General features: G+C 44.7%; 2 protein-coding genes across 2 annotated transcripts; one reads left to right on the top strand and one right to left on the bottom strand.

Moving 5' to 3' along the window:
- Positions 1 to 5,302: 5,302 nt before the first annotated feature.
- Positions 5,303 to 5,779, bottom strand: LOC135813130 (uncharacterized). Its single transcript, XM_065326348.1, has one exon. The coding sequence runs from the start codon at positions 5,777 to 5,779 to the stop codon at positions 5,303 to 5,305; it is 477 nt and encodes a 158-aa protein (XP_065182420.1).
- Positions 5,780 to 7,549: 1,770 nt separating this feature from the next.
- LOC135813129 (fibrillin-2-like) lies at positions 7,550 to 18,555 on the top strand. The gene is made up of 8 exons (XM_065326346.1): positions 7,550 to 7,622; positions 7,906 to 8,007; positions 8,576 to 8,806; positions 9,856 to 10,227; positions 14,404 to 14,682; positions 16,124 to 16,261; positions 18,102 to 18,269; positions 18,410 to 18,555. Exons 1-8 carry the CDS (start codon positions 7,550 to 7,552, stop codon positions 18,553 to 18,555), a joined length of 1,509 nt encoding a protein of 502 aa, XP_065182418.1.
- Positions 18,556 to 18,868: the final 313 nt, after the last annotated feature.

Here is an 18,868-nt window from a genome sequence, read left to right as displayed (position 1 = left end):
CACATTTGGAATTTATCGAACTTCACTCACCAGCTTTGGAATTTCTTCACCTAGGTCTCTTTGCAAATACAGACCTCCTCGTTCCAATTATAGTGACTTGATACCCAGTAGGAGCAACAGAATGGCTTACATGCCTTTTGAGAGCTGCGCTATTGCGCCTGAGTGAGATAATGTACTCACATCCACAAATTTCATCAGTTCTGAAGTTTTACTCAACATAGAACCGTGATTCAAGGTCCTGCAGATGTCTGAAGCCCAGGTGTTTCATTTGGTACCCATTACACATGCTCAAAGCAACGATGAGTCCCCGTTTGAGAACTGCCACGCTCGCCAGGCACGGAATTCAAGCACAAATTCAAGCGCATCGTGTTTCGGTTTTCGGCACTCAGCGCCCCTTCCCTGCACAATATGAAAATACACATTGCTGGAAAGCTTGTTCTATCGCCTTCCAACGAAGACTTAACTTTGGCTATCAGAGAAAGGACAATGGAGTTACAACAATTTGTACAGCGATCTCTATGCGCTGCACAAACTGAAAATTTGGAAACTGATGTGGTCATCTTTAGGAATCCAGCTACACCTCAAAAAGAATATGCTCGTCCTTCGTCCTCAAACTTTCTCTCTCTTCTCTTCTCTCTTCCTGTCGGTGTCTTCCACTTCTCGGCTGGCATGGCCCATGCTTCATGCGTGCTTGTTCCTGTTGTTGTGATATGTATGCACTTGTGTGTGTCTTCTGTGTCCTGCCGCTACTCCGGCTTTGGCTGTGACCATGATTTGTTTTTTTTTGCTCTTGTTTTGCTGAGAGCCTTCTGTTCTCATTATTTTCTTTTCATGGCCAGCAATCGAGGACATCTGAGAGTTGTAATTTTTGTACTCCTCCGAGGTGTGATTTTTGGCGTGCTGGGCCAAGCACAAGGAAGCCATCTGCAAAAAAACTGCAGAAAATGGTTGTTGTTTCATCCTTTGGTGTAATCTTTGTTTCTAATCGAAGCTAGTTGCTGTTTGGAGCAGAAACGCTGAAATTGACTATTTTCTGCATGTACTCATACATGTACTCATGTACTCAGGCATGCAGTCTCACTCGTATTTTAGCTCTTTTTCTGGAATGGATGCTGCTCTGCGCCCCTTGGTGAACATTTCCTGCGTTCGTGGAGCAGCTGAAAAGGACCACTGGTATGTCTGGTTCCTGTTTTGAAAGTGGAGAGTCGACTTTTGTGCCTTCAAAAAGGAGTAGAGAGCGATAGAGGTACGTCTGTTGCTTATTTTTGAGTGCTCCTCGTACATTTTTGATCGTGATAGAAATTCTCAGACCAAAGTCAGACCAAAGTCAGCGCGATGATGGCCGTACAGTTTTCTTATGGATTTTTTAGTTGTTGCATCTCGTATCTATGTCAGTATCGTGATGGTGAAGTGGAGAGGGTGATTTTCTTCCTCTAGGCTTCGTTCGGCCGACTTTGCTTCGTCCTCGTTGAAAAGTGATCCTGAAAAAAAGGTCGATTCGAAAAATTATGTTGATTTTCAATGTACGTGATGACATGCGATTGCTGGCTATGCATCTGTGTCTGCTGCCGAGTTTCCCATTCCTGGGTTACTTGGACTTCATTCGCTTCCTTGTCGTTGGACATGTTCGGTCCGTTGGGTTTGCAAATTCAAATAGACACAACCAACCAACCAAAGGAGCAGGTGAAAGCAGTGTATCAATGAGAACAGCGCCAAAGGTTGGAATTTTCCAACCCTTGGCTTGGCTATGCTCAATTTTATAAGAAAGAATTTTTGGATTCCACTTTGACAATATCATGTGCTTCAACCACATCTCTCGCCCTTGAAGGACAAAATCTTGCACTGTGATTCTGGGCACAATGAAATACCTACAGTATATAGGAGTGTAGATATAGGAGGTCCTGGGTTCGAGTCCTGGTGGGGCTGACATTTTTTTCTCTTTTCAGGCACTTGACTTCCAAGACTGATCATTGCAATTTGAAAATTCTTCCGATCCTATAATAAAATTTAATCACTTTTTTCACCTCTGGTAGTGGGTACCAGAAACTGACCGTGGTTGGTCCCCTGGGGGAAGGAAAAGACTCAAGTGCTTTTAGTATGTGTGGCATGTGTTGTGAACTGCCTTTGGTGTGGAGTCAGCGCCTTCTTTGTTTGGCCTGGTCCAATAGCTCAGTTGGTTAGAGCATTACTCATGGCAAGCAAGGTTCGAGCGTCCGGTTCTGGTGGGGCTGGCATCTTTTTCTTCTTTTTTTCGGGCACTTCACTTTCAAGACTCATCTTTTGAATAATAGCTGCTTGATTTACTACATGTGGAATTGTGTGTTGCTCACTACGTGAGAGCTTGCGCTTTTCCTGCCGACTAGAGTACTCACTAGACTGACTCACGACTGCCATCCAGAGCATACAAGAAGTCCCTCAAACCTTGCACAAACGTGTAGGAAAGCCCCATTCACTCCCTGCTCAATGTAGCGTAGGAAATTCATCCCTCATCAATTGAGCTTGAGTAGGCTTTTTTTTTACTTCTTACTGCTTGGTCAGTTTTCTAAACTAGGAACTTGGATGAAGTTGGCTATTACTGTCAAAGCAGCTATTTGCAGTGACCTTGGGCTTCGAAACAAAAATTGTATGTTGAGAAAAGAAATTCCACATCCACCACACACATCACCTACTTAGCATTTAACTTAAACTTGTTTTTGGTCTGTATTTCTGTGCCTTTGCACAGGTTACTGCTACGGAGATCCGCATCTTGTAAGTCTCAGCGGGGAGAGCTTCGACTTTCATGTGGTTGGAGAATTTGTTCTGGGACACATGATTGGAGATGAAATAACAATGGAAGTAACAGCAAGGATGCAGGTGATTCCAGTCAACAATGTGGCAAACTTCACATCGATCACACGTGTCGCCATTACGATGAGTATGTTCTAGTCTGTGCATTGTTCACATTAATTTTGGCTCTTCAGGGTTCCCAGGGACAAATGAAATTGACATGAGAATGTATTTGTTGTCTTAACTAGTCTAAAGCTCATTGAAACATTCTAGCGGGCCACAGCAGATGTCCATGAACAATACAAATAAAAGTTCAATTATAGATATATTGAGCTACACAGAGTGTATAGTGTATGATGTACCATATCTTTAATACCCAGCAGGCAATACTGACACAGAGAGGAAAGTTTGAACCAGAAGAAAAGTTAAGTTAAGTTAGGGGAAGCCGTCAGCAGATGAAATTAAGAGACAGAGAAGCAGTTGAGGCTGTATAGGTGAATTGGGGAGAGGGAGCAAAGCATAATAATACTAATAATTATAGGTTACACCTGTAGTTGCGACTGATAATTTGGCAGGAATTGCCCACTATTCACCCTCCCCCCCCCCCATTCATCTTTTTCTAAGTTCACCTCGACACGATGTTTTGTCTATATTCCTGTCTTTCTTTCTCATTCCTCTCTTCAGCACAAGGTGAGACTAGCCGAACTCTTGAAATCTTTTCAAACTCACAAGGAGAGATTCAAACGCAAGGAGACCACTATGGAACTGTTCAAACACACCTCAGCAGAAGCATCGTAGCCAGTTTTGGAAGTTTCGGCGCCAATGTTTCTGTACAAAGCAATCCTATTCTGTCGGTGGCTATTCAAAGTGAGTATGTGGTTCAACGATGTGTTTAATGTTATTTTGATCACCTATTGTGCATTTATTAACCCTTGTAGCTTTGAAGCCCAGTGACGCGTATACTCATCCTGAGAGATTTCTCCAGGACCTGTATACTCTATAATTGTATCCAGAGACTTCCCCCGAGTAAACGCATCCAGATGAGACATTGTGTGACCATAGGGCAGGGCAAAGTTAGAAGCGGGGTAAAATTTTACAGACACTTGTGCAATTTGAAGTTAATTTTTTGCGCTGAGTGCATCCCTGTCCTGCTCACACACGGTGGGTGCCAATATGGACGTGTGAACGTCAGCAACACGACATCATCATCATCATCACAAGCCCATAGCCCTAAGGCCGTCGGGGCGTCACAGAGCAAGTATGAACAAGCGAGCGTCATAAAAACCAATCGCGAGCAGCGAGCAGGGACTGCACGACATCCAGCAACACAACCCTGAAGAACAGCCAATGACAAACAGCCGGAATGAACAATATGACCAAAAAATTGCAATTTCCTTTTACGAACAGAAAAAATAAGTGGGACTTGTTTGTGAATACTTTTTATTTCCTCTCTAACAGACACATTCGTTCGGTGATCAGTGAACGGAATGCTGAGAAGGCGTCGATAGCTTCTCGTTTCGAAAGCCTCGATCTTTTTCACAATTTCAGCAGTTAAGGTCCAAGACTGGCAAGCATAAACGAATATGGATAGAACAATAGCATTGAGTATATGTAATTTCGAGCCGATACTGATGTTTCTATTCCTCCAGATTGTTACTAGTCGTGTAACAGCAGTCAAGGCTGCTGCGATCCGACTCCTCACTTCTTTGATTGAACGCTGATCATCAGTAATAGTGCTACTAAGAGTTTTAAACTCGTCAACCTGCTTGAGCTGCTTCCCGTCGATGGCTATGCTTGCCGACAGACCTTTGCTTGCTCCCGTTACCAGCAGCTTACTCTTCTCAGTGCTGATTTTCATGCCGTATGATTTTGATGTGCTGGCCAGCCGGCCAGTAAGGTCTTGCAGTTCTTCCTCGCTGCCAGCCACCAGATCAATGTCATCTGCAAATCGCAGGTCTGTTATAATGCGTCCACCAATGCTAATGGAACCCGCGCATCCCTCTAATGACCTAGATACCAGTTCTTCCATGAAAATGTTGAATAGAGAGGGTGACAGAATGCAACCTTTCCTAACGGCAACGGTGGCATGGAACCAACTGCTAACCGTTGTTCCTACTCTTACAGCATTCTCGGACTGCTGGTACAGGGACTCAATCAGTGTGAGGACAGTCGGGCTAAGCTCACACTTGCGCATTATCTTCCACAGGGCTGCGTGCTACACACTGTCAAATGCCTTGCGAAAATCGATGAAATTGGTATAGATGGGTCTCTGATGGTCACCATATCTGCCAGTGTATGGATGTTGAATATCTGATCCACAGTACTACTCCCTGCTCGAAACCCAGCCTGCTCTTTGCTCAGTAGATCTTCGATGCAAGGTGTGAGACGGTTGAGTAGAACACGCAGCATTACTTTACTAGGGGGACTTATCAACGAGATGGTGCGATAGTTCGTGCACTTTCGGAAGTTGCCTTTCTTTGGTAGTGGAATCATGATTCACCGACCGTGGCCATGTGCCGGACGACCATATCTTGTTTCAGATGGTTGTCAATATGTCAATGACGCCACTCTCTTTGAGTAACTCTCCTGGGATCATGCAATCGCCGGTAGACTTGCCTGCCTTCAAGTTATCTACAAGAGCAGCTACGTCCTCCTTGATTATCGATAGATCTCTGTCATCATCGTTGAGTGGCATTCCTAGCTTGAGATCATCCAGTACCTCCATGGCAGGGTTGATGTTGTAGGTATACAGGTCGGAGCAATACTGCGCCCAGCGGTCGGCTACTTTCTTGCTTTCCGTAAGTAGCTCTCCGTCCTTGTTCTCAATGACATGAGACTTGACAGTGGGCTTCGTTGTCAGCTTACTGATTGTTTCGTAGGCTTTCTTTATGTTCTTAAATTTAAGGTCGCACTCTATCTCCTTGCATGGTCCTTCAACCCACTCTGCTTTGGCTTTCCGGGTCGGTAGCTTCCCTGCACGGCATGCCTGGCGTATATTCTGCCATGGAGGCATCACTTTCGTATCGGGTCGAGTTCTTCACTCGTCTTGCATCACATAGCTGCTTTACAGCGTCGGTCATCAATTCTTTAATTTTCTTCTTGCGATTCCCTAGATGTGTGCGGGCAGCATCATGTATCGTCTTGGTGAATTCATCCGTTTACTCCTGAACATCCATGTCCCTGTCCGCAAGATTGCCAAACCGACCGCCGATTTCCGCTTGAGCGGCGCGCACAGCATCGTTTTTTCAGTTTATTAACATCATATCTCGCTTCCACCAAAGCTTTCTTCTTGTGTGCACGCAACTTCAGACAAGTCGTGGTCACTAGCGATGTCAGCGCCCGGATACACGCGCGTGAGACGTTGCACGACACTGGACTTGAAACGACTGCTTACTAGAATGTAGTCGATCTGGTTGTGTGTTCTCCCATCAGCTGAATGCCATGTAGTTTGTCTTGATGGTTTATGAGGATACATGGTGTTGGCCAGGATGAGGTTATTCAGTTTGGAAAACTCCAGTAGACGCAGACCCCTATCATTGGTACGGCCATAACCTTAGAGACCAGCAGTGCCAATCCAATCAGGGAATGCTTCCGCCCCAACTTTGGCATTCCAGTCTCCCTGTACTACCAAGACATCTTTTTTAGGAACTTTCTGTAATACTTTCTCCAAATCGCCATGAAATGCCTCTGTGTCATCATCATCGTGTGATGTAGTTGGAGAATACACTTGGATGATACTGACATTCAGGGGGGCTGCAGCAAGGCGAATGCAAATCACTCGGCTAGATACAGGCCAGCAGTCCACAACAGATTTCCGGTAGTCCCTGTACACCACGAATCCAACACCTTGCTCATGCTTGTCATCGGTGGTGAAGTCTCCCATCCCTGACAAATGTGTCTCAGCCAGTCCAAGGATGTTCCAGCGATAACGATTCATCTCGTGGGTCAACTGCTTCTGCTTTCCACCAGCGTATAATGTACGAACATTCCAAGTTCTACAAATAAATTCACTAGAACACAACTGAATTTTTTTCCCTCATTTTCGTCGCTCGTCCGCCTTGCTCCGGAACATTCAGCAGGCTTAGTTCTACCTCGGCGGCGCCTATCCCCTCACCTACATAGTGACGGTGGAGGGACCCTTTTGAAAGTTGCACCTTCTACTCGCTCTCTCCTTGCCGACGTCCAGCCGTTGACTCCACGTGTAAAACCTCTTCAAGAGTTGAACTCTCTACTAGCTCTCTCCATTTGCCCGACTCTCTAGCAAGAAAATTATTCAGGAGCTCCAGCAACTAAAATAAAAAATTTAATGATTTCACCGTGCATCTTGCAATAAAATTCAAAAACTGTGTTCAGAACTTCAGTCACTTTTGCATCAACAGTGGCACGAAAAATTGTTGATGGCGCAAGGAGAAGCTTGTCGTTTGGAGCGACAAGACTTAGTGATCACGGCTGGTTCTCCTTGTCAGAGTCAACAATGCACTTTGTTCTGCTGCACTGAGCGTAGTGTTTGAGTAGAAATTGCTGGGGAGACATCGCGGAGGGGCAAGCTTTCCTGGCCAGGTATGACTTTGGCCGTATTTCAGCATGGTCGAATGGAAAAATTCCAAAAAGTTTATTTCAAGAAAACCTCAAAAGGAAGATGGGGACATGTGCTCAGCGCTAGAAGAGGTGTTCTACTATCTGCCGGTGTATAGTTCTTGCCAATTGAGGACGTAGCTGGCTGTTTTGCCAAGGCTTGTAATTTAGCTATTTTCAAGACAATCATTTGTGGCGTCAGGGGGTGATGGCCCTCGTCTCCTGGGATCCTTGCGTGCCTAAGCGCTACTGCTCCAGGAACTCTTCTAAGTTGAGGCAATGTTGGCTCGATGGAGTTTTGTTCGTAGCTTGTTCGTTTACGCTCTCGCGTGACTCGTTTGTAGACACATATTGTGATATTTCGGCCATTTGTGACGGGTAGGCAAGTTTCACGGTTCCCTTCGGACACATTTTCAAGGGGTTTGCACAATCGATCCACACCCCAAAGGGAACATACCTGCAAATTTTGAGCGAAATCGGTGGGATCCACTTGCTCACATACTTTGGCATTCTCAGACATGCTCTCTTAAGGGTTTGCTTCTTGTTATTCTTTACCTTCTGCAGTGCCAGAGAATTCCCAGGTGATTGGTCTTCTCAACGTAGACCGCGACAACGGTGTAGATATCTTGCAAAACATCACCGAACTAATACTTGAAGGAAATGAGTGTAAGCTATTTGTTGGGCAACTACTTTCTTTTTGACCATAATTATCTCTCCAATAGGCAGTTTTGGTGACTGTGGGTGCCTCCTGTTTTCACACAGTTAACTGCTTCACAAGGTATGAAACTTCGACACGTGAGATCTGTAGTACATCTGGACCATTGATGGCTATCCTACAGATCCCATGCATGGGGATGATATCTAAGAACGATTTCCATGGTTTGCAACAACTCATCCGTTGTGAAACTTTGTCAAACTGTCAAATTAAAAGCGGCTATCTCACAGAGGGTGTCTTTTATGGCTACCACCCCCTCCCCCCACAAACACCCTGCCCCCCCCCCCCTCCCAACTAACACGCCCCCCCCCCCCCCACACACACAACCTCCCTCCTACGACCTTAACCACCCCCAACCCCTCACTGCGACCTTCAATATGGCACTGAGATGCAACTAAAGACTTGTTACTGTGCATTTTATGGCATAGCGCCGATCCGCAGAAGATATGTCTGTATCGATGTGTGTATATTGGCTTGTTTGTTTGCTTAACCTGACGTTGCAATGTCCCGTCTGCACAGATCAAGTCAACGAGAGCACTAGCCCCTTCTCATACTCCTCACAGGAAAGTTTCAGAACTTACAACCCTATCAATCCACCCACAACTGGCATTGTGGACACAAGGGTAATGGTGGATGGATGTGACGACGATGCCACCTGCATTGCTGATTATATACTTTCTAGTGACATTAACTTGGCTAAGAGCACACTAGCATCCAAACGAGACCTCAACATGAGCACCAATACTGTCGGTAGGTATTCGTATCTAGTTAACATACGGTTTTAGTTTTGTGCTCGGAGTTCATAGGACCCAGATGATGTAGAGGATATCCGTTGCCTGAGGATTGCCTTAGCTTTTGCACAGTGTTACAATAAAGAACCAGGCAGGCACAGTGGGTTGGTCAAAGACCATGATTGAGATACGAGAGGCACCTGGTTCAAGTCCTGCCTGGGAGCGGTTTTTCCAGCCGTGCTGCTACCCACAGTCAACTGGGAACTTGTGGCCAGGCACAAGGGGTACATGGATGCAGCTAATGGGGTCGTTTTCGGCACTTGTGCCAGTGGTTGTGAGACTTACCCGCTCACCCCCACCGTTAGGTGCTGCATCTGCCGCTAGGGTTTATCGGGTGTTAGCGGACGTCGTGAGTTCCCTTCGGGAACGGACACGATAATTTTCTTTTTCTATTTTTTTTACAATAAAGAACCAGGCGGTTGTCTCTGTTCTCTTCTGCCTTTGTTTGAGTGGCGGTCTGTTTTGTGTGTGTCATTGTGGGCAACCATGTTTGTGTGTGTAAGTGTGAATCTGTGTGTAAACGTGTGTGTGTGTGTGTGCTTGTCTGTATTTGTGTTTGTGTATGTGTGTGTGTGTGTGTGTGTGTGTGTGTATGTGTGTGTGTGTGCATGTGTGTGTGTGCATGTGTTTGTGTGTGTGTGTGTGTGTGTGTGTGTGTGTATGTGTGTATATGTGTGTGTTAGTGTATGTGTGTGTATGTGTGTGTGTTTGTGTGTGTGTGTGTTTGTGTGTGTGTGTGTCTGTCTGTCCCTGTGTGTGTGTGTGTGTGTGCGTATACATGTGTATGCGTGGTTTGGTCCATTTATTTCTTGTTTTTGGTGTACATGCGCATGCAGTAAGTATTTGCAGTAAATATTTGCAGTAAGTATTTGCAGTAAGTATTTGCAGTAAGTATTTGCAGTAAGTATTTGCAGTAAGTATTTGCTGTAAGTATTTGCAGTAAGTATTTGCAGTAGGTATTTGGTTGCACATGAACATGTGTATTTATTTACATGTTTCTATGGGCAGCTCGTACTCCACCAACAATCTCAATGAGTCAAACTGCCTTGCATGGTACATATCAAGCAGCTAGCACAGTTACTGTTGTCGCATCTCCAAGAGCTGGGTTGACGATCATGAGCATCAATTACACAGCTAATGGTATCACCGTGTCTGCTCAGAGAGTATCCCCCAGTTCACTGGTCTTGTCATGGACTCCTACTGAGAGGCATCTCAATGGCAGTGTGTCACTACATGTGACAGCAGCCGACAGCAATGGTGACATCGCTACCATGACAATTCCAGTTGCTCTGTGCAGCTGCTATGGAACTTGTCAGCCACTTACGTCCATTTCTCTGACAGAACCCTTCACTCAACTGGGCTGTGCCTCTTGTGAAGCTGGTAAGTGTAAATCATGAATTTGACTTCCGTGTTCGAGGAATGACTTGGGCAATTCCATTGCAAAGATTGATTGTTTCGCAGTGAATATGATGACGGGATCTGAGTTAACATTTTCAGTGCCAAGGACGAGTTATTTCGTCCTACAGACTCCCACAAGATCTGGACACCATTAGACAGCTATAGACAATATGCGATGAGATGCAATATCATCATTATTATAACTAATTAGCTAAAATTTAACTCAGATACTGAGCCAGCACATACTTTCCAAACATACCGATTTTCCTTGTATTATACCGGGAAACTACACTCACTACACTCATACCGGAGATTTTGATCCCCCAATGAGCAATGGGTTACAAATGAATAAATTATAAAAAGAAAGAAAAAATTGCCAAAACATTGCGGAAAAAGACGCAAAAATAATCAAAAATTGTCCAACAAAGGAGAAAACCGGCGGAAATTGGCGAAAACCAGGAAAATAGAAAATCGAAGGAAACTGGGTATGTAACTAAGGGATTTGCGTTGGCTGGGTTGGCAAGTATGCCAGTAATAAATGTAAAATAGGGAAGAAAAACATGAGAACGAGTTATGCCGCAAATACTATCCACGACTGTAAGAAGATGATAAACAGTCAGAAGGTGCGGTAATAGGGCACAAAACTGACAGGCTACTGAGACTTTGCTGCATAACTCGTATTCAGGTGTCTTCTTCTCTTTTTACAATTACTTCAGAAGTAGCTTTAACGTCGATCATGCATTCAGGGTACGCAAACAACCACTCTCCTGGTTGAACATCTTATCTCTCGGCGTTATCAGTACGTAACTGTGCTTGGCACATCCTCGGCTGCAGAGCCAGGATTGTCAGGCGTTCCTCAAGGATCAATTCTTGGTCCCCTACTATTTATAATATACGTAAACGACTTACCTGCAGAACGTCTCTGTTTGCTGACGACAAGACCCTTCTCACCTCATCAGCTCCCACTGGCCTGAAAAACAACTTGTATGCTGGCATTCAGGAAGTTCTTTCCTGGATGTCGTCCTGAAGGTTATCCCCAAATCTATCAAAAACAAAGATCATGCTCTTCCCGCCCCAGGCGGAGTTCACTACCCTCATTCATCCATGCCAACTTTCCAAATCCAATTGACATAGTGTCTTCTCGCAAACACCTTGGCATTGTGATTGACTCTGCGCTCTCCTGGGTACCCCATATCGAATATATCTGTAAAAAATCAAGTAAATCCTTAGGAATCCTCTCCCACCACTGCTCCTACCTCCCATGTTCTTGCAAGCTTCTTTTTTATTTAGCCTACCTTCGCCCAATATTTGATTATGCCGATACGTCTTGGGTTGGATTATCCTCTTTCGCTGCTACAAAGCTTGAAAAACACCACAAGAAAATCCTTAAAATCCTCCTCCGTCAACCCCGCATGCTCTCATCGTCCGCCCTTTATAAAATCGCTCACACAACCCTGTTATCACATAGACGCATGTCCATTCTGTTAAGCTTGAGTTGTGCCCACCTCATCTCATGTGTTTTAATTGGTTCTCTTCTCTAAGAACTAGAAACTCGCTCTTACTCCCTAAGTGTAACTCATCCACTCTTTTGCGCTCCCTGTTGTGAACCCTCTGGTTCTCTCTAAAGTGTCAGAAACGAACGACCACACGGCACGAGGACAACTATATATTCTAAACAGCATATGAGCCGCGGCCAGCAAAAAAGGTACGGTAGAAAATTACGGAAATTGTTCAGAATGGGAGTTTGAAGTTCGGAATTGAAGAAAAATATTTTTGAGCTCAGGTGATATTGTACTTTTTACGAGTTGTCTCCTTGATGAGGATCGCTTCAAGATTATTTGTTTTCATCTTGAAAAGGTATCAAGTGGCGCAACTTCATCTTTCAACAAGTGTGAGTGCATGCAAGACGCGTACTGAAAGTAGAGAAGCCACAGAGTGTCATGGCATGCACGAGTAGAAGACGAAGCCTACAAATTTGCGGTGCAAGCGTTGACGACCTCGCTGCGCTACGGGAACATGACGAAAGTTTTTACGGCCTAAACAGCAGTGATACGAACGCCGAATCGTCTGGCTCAGACGACTCAGATTCGGACACACCTGCAGAAAGGTTGACTTGTTTATCGCTGGAGTCGCAGAGCAGCGATGACAAGTATTTCAGCAATGCAGAGGATACCACTAGCGATGGAACGAGTGCAGCAAGTGGAGCTGCAGCGGCGATGATACGCGACGCACTGGACATCGGTTGCAAATGCAAAGTGAATCATTGGACCAAGCTACCTCCGGACCAACTTGAGGAACTGGTATGTAACTTGAGAGCAATGAAGAGGAGTGTGCTGAAGCGGTACGTGCTGGGCGAACTTGCAGCAATAATGAAATTATCTAGCCCCAGCGCTGGAGCTGCAACGGCAAGTTCTCGCAAATTTTCGTTCACATATGCAATGCTTGGTGTTGTCGTCTGCCGTGAAGTGTTCCAAGGTGCACATGGATTGTCGCATACTCTACGACGTAAATTACAAGAAGACGCTGAACATCTACTTACAACGCCACAGAGCAGCAAGAGTAAGGGCAAACCCCGCCCAACATCTTACCTACTGCAGTGGCAGACAATGTTGTGCAGTTTATCAAAACTATGCATCTCGTTATGGAATGCCACAACCAGCAGCACCCAGGGGACGCGCAGCAAAGGCGCCCACATATCTTCCTGCTAGTTGCACAAAGAAAGAAATTCATTGTCTATACTGTGATTCTGAAGGTGCGCGTCCTATTAGTCTGACCACGTTCAAACGGCTTTGGAAAGCTAATACTCCAGATATATGCATCATGAAGCAGAGATCTGATGTTTGCGCACGCTGTGAGCGGCTGCGAATGTCAGGCCTGCGAAGACAGAGGAGACCACCCACCTGGCCATTGAGCAACTTTCAGCTCACATGCAGGAGGCTGATGATGAACGGCAGTACTACAACAAATCAATAAGTGATGCCAGGGATGAGCTAAGCCGAACAACGGATACAGATGCACAGGCATCTTCTACCCACATCACTTTTGACTTCGTCCAACAGCTTGAGCTACCTCAGCACACTTGCTAGGTGGGCCCATTGTATTTCAAGTCCAGATTTAATATACAACTATTAAAGTTTGGAATTTGTGATGAGGCACGCAATCTGCAAGTAAATTACGTGTTCAATGAAGCAGAGAGCATTGGCTGTGATGGACGGCTTGCTCATGGTCCCAATGCGGTTATGAGCATGCTCCACCATTTTTTGGAGAAGCGTTCCAAGGAGCCATCCTTGATGTTTCATGCTGATAACTGCGTTGGGCAGAACAAGAACCGATCAGTCATGGCATACTTCAGCTGGCATGTGCTATCAGGCCTAAATACAAGCATTCAAATTTCTTTCATGCGAGTTGGTCACATTAGATGTAGTGTTGACTCCAAGTTCGGCTGTTTGAAGCAGAAATTCCGAGCCTCCAAAGTTGATTCGATGGCAGATGTCGTCCAAGCAGTGGAGTCCTCCTGCAAAGGCAACTTAGCAGAACACTACACCTGGACCTGGTACGCGAGGGATAAACACCTGGACAAGATGTTCACGCCGATTCCATGCATAACAACTTTCCAGCACTACAAGTTTGCACGGGAATCTCCTGGTGTCGTTTGCATGAAGATATTTTGGCTATGTGCGGACGCGTACCATTGTGCTGGTACAGCAGTGGCTGGCCTTTTTCTGCATGAATTCTGGGCACTTCGAGCCACACGGTCTTTCAAACTGCTTCTCATTTTCGCACTTCATCGTCGGTGTGTTCTGCTGACATCCTGTCAAAAAACGGTTATGCTTGTTGTTTATTTTACTTCACCAAATGAACAGGCAGAGATGCTTTCTCACCTGCCCATAGGACAGGTTCTCACAGAATGATGAAGGGATGATATGCAAGGGAAAACAAGAAATGATAATAATATAAGACAGAAAGGACCAAAAAAAGAAAATGAAAAATTATATGAAGACAATTTTTCAAGGATTTCAGAAATTTCATGACAAGAACACAAAAAACGCAACAAAGTTTTGCGTAACTGAGGAAGTAGCTGATATTTATTTTGACTTTTTCTTGTATCTTTGCAAACTGCTAACTGATAACATGTTCTGTATACATGCCTTTCTATAGGTCGCACTGGTTCTAACTGTGACGAGGATCTGGACAGCTGTATTACATCACCATGTTCTAGTTCACTACACACGTGTACTGATATCCCGCTGCCTGGAGATGGCTTCACCTGTTCATGTCGCGCTGGTTTCACGGAGAGCAATGGCAACTGCCTCGATGTGAACGAATGTGTAACTGGCGGTGGCCACAGCTGTCCACAAGGCCGCAGCTCATGCACCAACACAGCAGGCTCCTATCTATGCCAGTGTTCGGCTGGCTACACAGGCGATAACTGTCTAGGTAGGAAGTAGACAAATATTTCACTCTCTTTGGTGACCAATTTTCAGTGTATGCTAGGGTAGTGTACGGTTTGGTCAAAAATGAAACGCCTACATTAGAGCAATGAAGGTTGTATCTGAGACACTGTGGAAAAATGGTTACAGACCATTATAGTTACTTGATAAAGTATTTTCAGAATGGGAGTCTCCGTGAAACGCTCATCACGAAACGTTGCATCAATTATAAACAAAATGCAGAGAACAGTTTATTTTAGCAAATGCATTGTTATGTATTATGAACTGTGAAAGTTTAGAGTGGAGTTAATGAAAAAAGAAGAAAGCTCTTTGGTAGCGCAATTTAGCTTTGGCCAAGTTCATGTACTATCATTGCATGGCACCACCTGTACTTGCGCTGACTCGCGCCTATCTGAATGTTAAAGTGTTTACCTAGCTGATATGCATCATTATCTTTGTGTTTTCTTCCCTTCTGGCCTCAAGTAGAGAAAATGTGTCACCGGTAGACAAGACTACACGAGTACAAGCATAAACAGTGGTACAAGGCCGTTTTCAATTCTCTATGTGTAGCTACCTTGAGAGCAATTTCAAATTTGGACTTCACGGAGAATTTTAAAGTTTTAGCAAATTAGAGGCCACATGCCTCGTACTTTTCTTTCTTTCATATCTGGCTTGCAAGTGTTGAGTTTCGGAGAGAAAAGAGCAGTACGTGGCATGTGGCCTTTAACCCTTTACTGTCCGTACATACAAGCATCGATCCAATGGGATCGATGGGGTAGGCATTTTGAAATTATCGCAACTTGCTCAAATCTTTTGGAGAGATCGAAATATGTAGGTCGAAGAGAAAAGTCTCAGCTGTCGCCTCGAACAATTCCCGAAGCGATACAAAGAGCGGTTGCTGAGTTATCGCACTCGTAATTCTGGTCCCGGGAAATGCGCGTTTAGAGCGCGACACGCATGTCGACGGCTGGGATTTTCCCTGTTTACGTCACCTGTTGGCAAGACGACACCGATTCAAATTCAAAAGTAGGTTCCCGGTAGTCTCTACGAAAATATTTGAGCTCGATACGAGCAACAGGGGTGACATGGTGGATTGAGATCGATTTCGAGCATGAGCTCAGCGCTAGTGCGCGTTCCCTGGCTTTCAGCGCTGGTCCAGTGCATCCTGTGGCGCCGAGTGTTAATTGCGTTCGTCTCATCAAGACCTTTCCAGGATGCCCAAGATCGTGGAAATTGTCAAATTCAAACCAAAGTTACGTCTAATTCTAGTTTCAGATGTTGTGGTTGCGTGGGCTTGTATACATTTTAATCGGACAGTAAAGGGCTAATTTCCTAATACCTTGAGAGCGTCTATGAAATTATTACAGTCCCAAGTGTTGTGCATGCAAAGTTGCTGACCTACCACCAGAGTCCTACATACAGTTTGTTTTGCTGATGTGTGGTTTCAGATATGGACGAATGCAGTTTAGATGTGAACGACTGTATACGTTCGAGGGGTTCATGTATTAACACGGCTGGAAGTTACGAGTGTGTTTGCCCGGAAGGTTTTGAAGGCACTGGAAGACAGGATTATGGTGGTTGTGGTGGTAAGCAACATCATTACGCTGAATGCGAGATTGACGATGTTTTTAAGTTTCTTCTGCACATGCACCTCCCATCATATTGCTGTCAAAATTAATTAGTTAGACAGTCGCTGCTTAGTATATTGTTACCCTCCTGGGCAGGGATAAGCCCATTGCGTGGAATATTTTACATCATTTTACATCAGAAAAGCTCAGAAGCAAATGCTGAAGTCGTAGTTCAGGTCTACTCTCTATATAACGTAATCTCTGGGACCTCGCAAACACCATCAAGAGTTATGTTATGTAGAAAACTGTCTGTAAAATAAAAGATGTACCTAAAACTGAAGGGAATTACAAGGCGGATTTAACCATGAAAACATGTCCACACTGTACCACCATCGACATCAGATGCAATCGATGCCGCAGAATATATGCACGGTAAGACTAAACTGGTTAGCTACAGCTACAGCTTGATCGTACTGCGCACGTGAATCTACGTTGTATCGGGAGTGCGCACGTCGGGGACTCCATCGAAGCATGCGTTATGTCGATGTTTAGGTTATATAGGACTAAACTGGCCTAAACTGGCTAGGTAAAGCTACAGCTTGATCGTACCGCACACAAGAAGCTGCGTTGCTTCGAGAGTGCACACATCGGGGACCGCGCCGTAGCGAGCGTTATGTCGATGTTGACGTTAGGTAGAATTACGTTGGGCAGAACAAAATTTGCATGGGACTGATGCTGTTTCGGCACCAGATGTCAGTTGTTTCCGTACTATAGTGTGTTTCTAAAGTCCAGACCTCTGGTTTCAAAAACCATTTGGCCACCATCTATATCTATATCTGTGATCATTTTTTTCATAAAATTTCCTAAATTGGGCGTTTGCTATCTCACGTGCGGGAAGTTCTAATGAGGGCAGGGGATGCGCCACAAAGATATGCACGAGCTATCCTTTTCCTTTTTCCTTTTATCACTATCTTCATCATTTCGAGAGAAGTGTGGAAACATGCCCTGTGTGAAAGCAGATTTTGCCTGTGCAAATTTTGAAATGAAACCTTCTAAGAATGGAAGATACCAGGCTCCTTCCACAGTTACACTCGGGTCCTCGACATACATGTACATCCGACAGAATCCTTCAGAACTGAGACTTTGAGTTATTTCTATAACTAAGAACCTTCCAAGCTCGAAGGCTGTTGGAGTGCGCATCCAAGATTTGCTAGAGCTGATAGAACGTCCGTGCCGTTGGCAAGTGTCATGCAATGTTATTGCATGAGCTGATTGTAAAGTAACTAGTGGTGTTAGTGGATATTATAGCATAACTTGTAGCTCTTGGGTCCTCTTTTCTACTTCTACATAATTACCCAACTATTAGCAGATACATAAGTTACACTGGCTCCATAACTTACTCATTAACTGTCCCTCAACCCTAGACTCAAACATGAGATTGAGCATTAGCCAAATTATGGTACTTTAAGTACAAACTTTTCAAGAACTCGCAGACTCCATTGCAGCCACTCCTACCTCAACTGGAACTTTCCAGATACGGTCTCTTCCCTGCACACATCTTTCAAAATAAATAAATCATTACATTCACCAAACTGCGCGGGCATGGCCCATTCTCAGGGTGAAAACATAAAAATTCCGAAAATATCTGTCAACGCCGCCCGTCACACAGATGGAATTAAAAAAAGAAAAAGGCTACTCGTCCCATCTTACTATGCTAGCTGTGAAGAAATAATCACAAGATGAAGGTAAGAAGAAGCGAAAAAAGAAGAGGAAAAATCTTGTCAAAAGGTGGATTCGAACCCGAAACCCCTGACATGATTGTGAGCGTGTGTTTGGTTTTATGGAATTTGTTTGGCAGTTGTTCAATGTAGAACACCTAAGATTACCAATGGAAAAAAGAACACATCACGTATACTTTATGGAGATACCGCTCGATATGCTTGTGATGATGGCTTTCGTCTACTCGGTGATGGATCACCAAACTGCACTGCAGAGGGCAAGCTGACATCACTACCTAAATGCGTTTGTAAGTGCTTCAGCCCTATCAGTAGTTCAAAATTGTGTGGCGGGGGAGAAAATTAAAATATGTTCTATACCCTACTATTTCACATACATGTATACCCTGTGCCCACATTAAGACAATTGTATGTGACCCTCTTATGGCAGCAAACCCAGTCGAGTTTGACATTCCAGCAGGTATTGAGGATATTGTTAACCAGTTGCAGGGCTGTGTACTCACATCACATCTACGACTGGGTACTCTCATCAATTCTCAGATTTGCATTTCAAGGCCATTGATTCGGGAGGGTTAGGCCTTGGTGGACAATGCCGGCAGAAAAATTGGCAGAATTCAGTACTTTTCTGGTAAGTTTCATGCATGTTTGGTATGTGGATAAAGAAATGGAGCAGAATTCAAGGAAGTGCCCGCTGTAAGGTTTGTGTGATTCTGCCAATTTCACTGCTTTTCGAGCAGAATCTGCCACCTTTTCGAGCATTATCCCCCCTTGACTCAGGAGGGTACATAATTACATTGAGACTACGCGTCATCTGTCTGATATCTTGGCCTTGTTTCAGCAGATGATGGATGTACCGACGGATCCCACCAGTGTGACCAGAATGCTGGCT

Source organism: Sycon ciliatum, chromosome 3 (assembly GCF_964019385.1).
Source record: "Sycon ciliatum chromosome 3, ocSycCili1.1, whole genome shotgun sequence".
Taxonomy (NCBI): domain Eukaryota; kingdom Metazoa; phylum Porifera; class Calcarea; order Leucosolenida; family Sycettidae; genus Sycon; species Sycon ciliatum.
The sequence above is the reverse complement of the archived record's forward strand: the minus strand, read 5'-3'. Positions and strand labels throughout refer to the sequence as shown.

What these genes read in the sequence shown, in the direction of transcription:
- LOC135813130 (XM_065326348.1), bottom strand. Translation starts at nt 5,779, where the DNA reads ATGCCTCCATGGCAGAATATACGCCAGGCATGCCGTGCAGGGAAGCTA.
- LOC135813129 (XM_065326346.1), top strand. Translation starts at nt 7,550, where the DNA reads ATGGCCCTCGTCTCCTGGGATCCTTGCGTGCCTAAGCGCTACTGCTCC. An exon ending in CTCTTCTAAGTTGAGGCAAT is followed by an intron (nt 7,623 to 7,905) that starts GTTGGCTCGATG and finishes TACCTTCTGCAG; the next exon opens with TGCCAGAGAATTCCCAGGTG. An exon ending in ATCACTACCTAAATGCGTTT is followed by an intron (nt 18,270 to 18,409) that starts GTAAGTGCTTCA and finishes CTCTTATGGCAG; the next exon opens with CAAACCCAGTCGAGTTTGAC.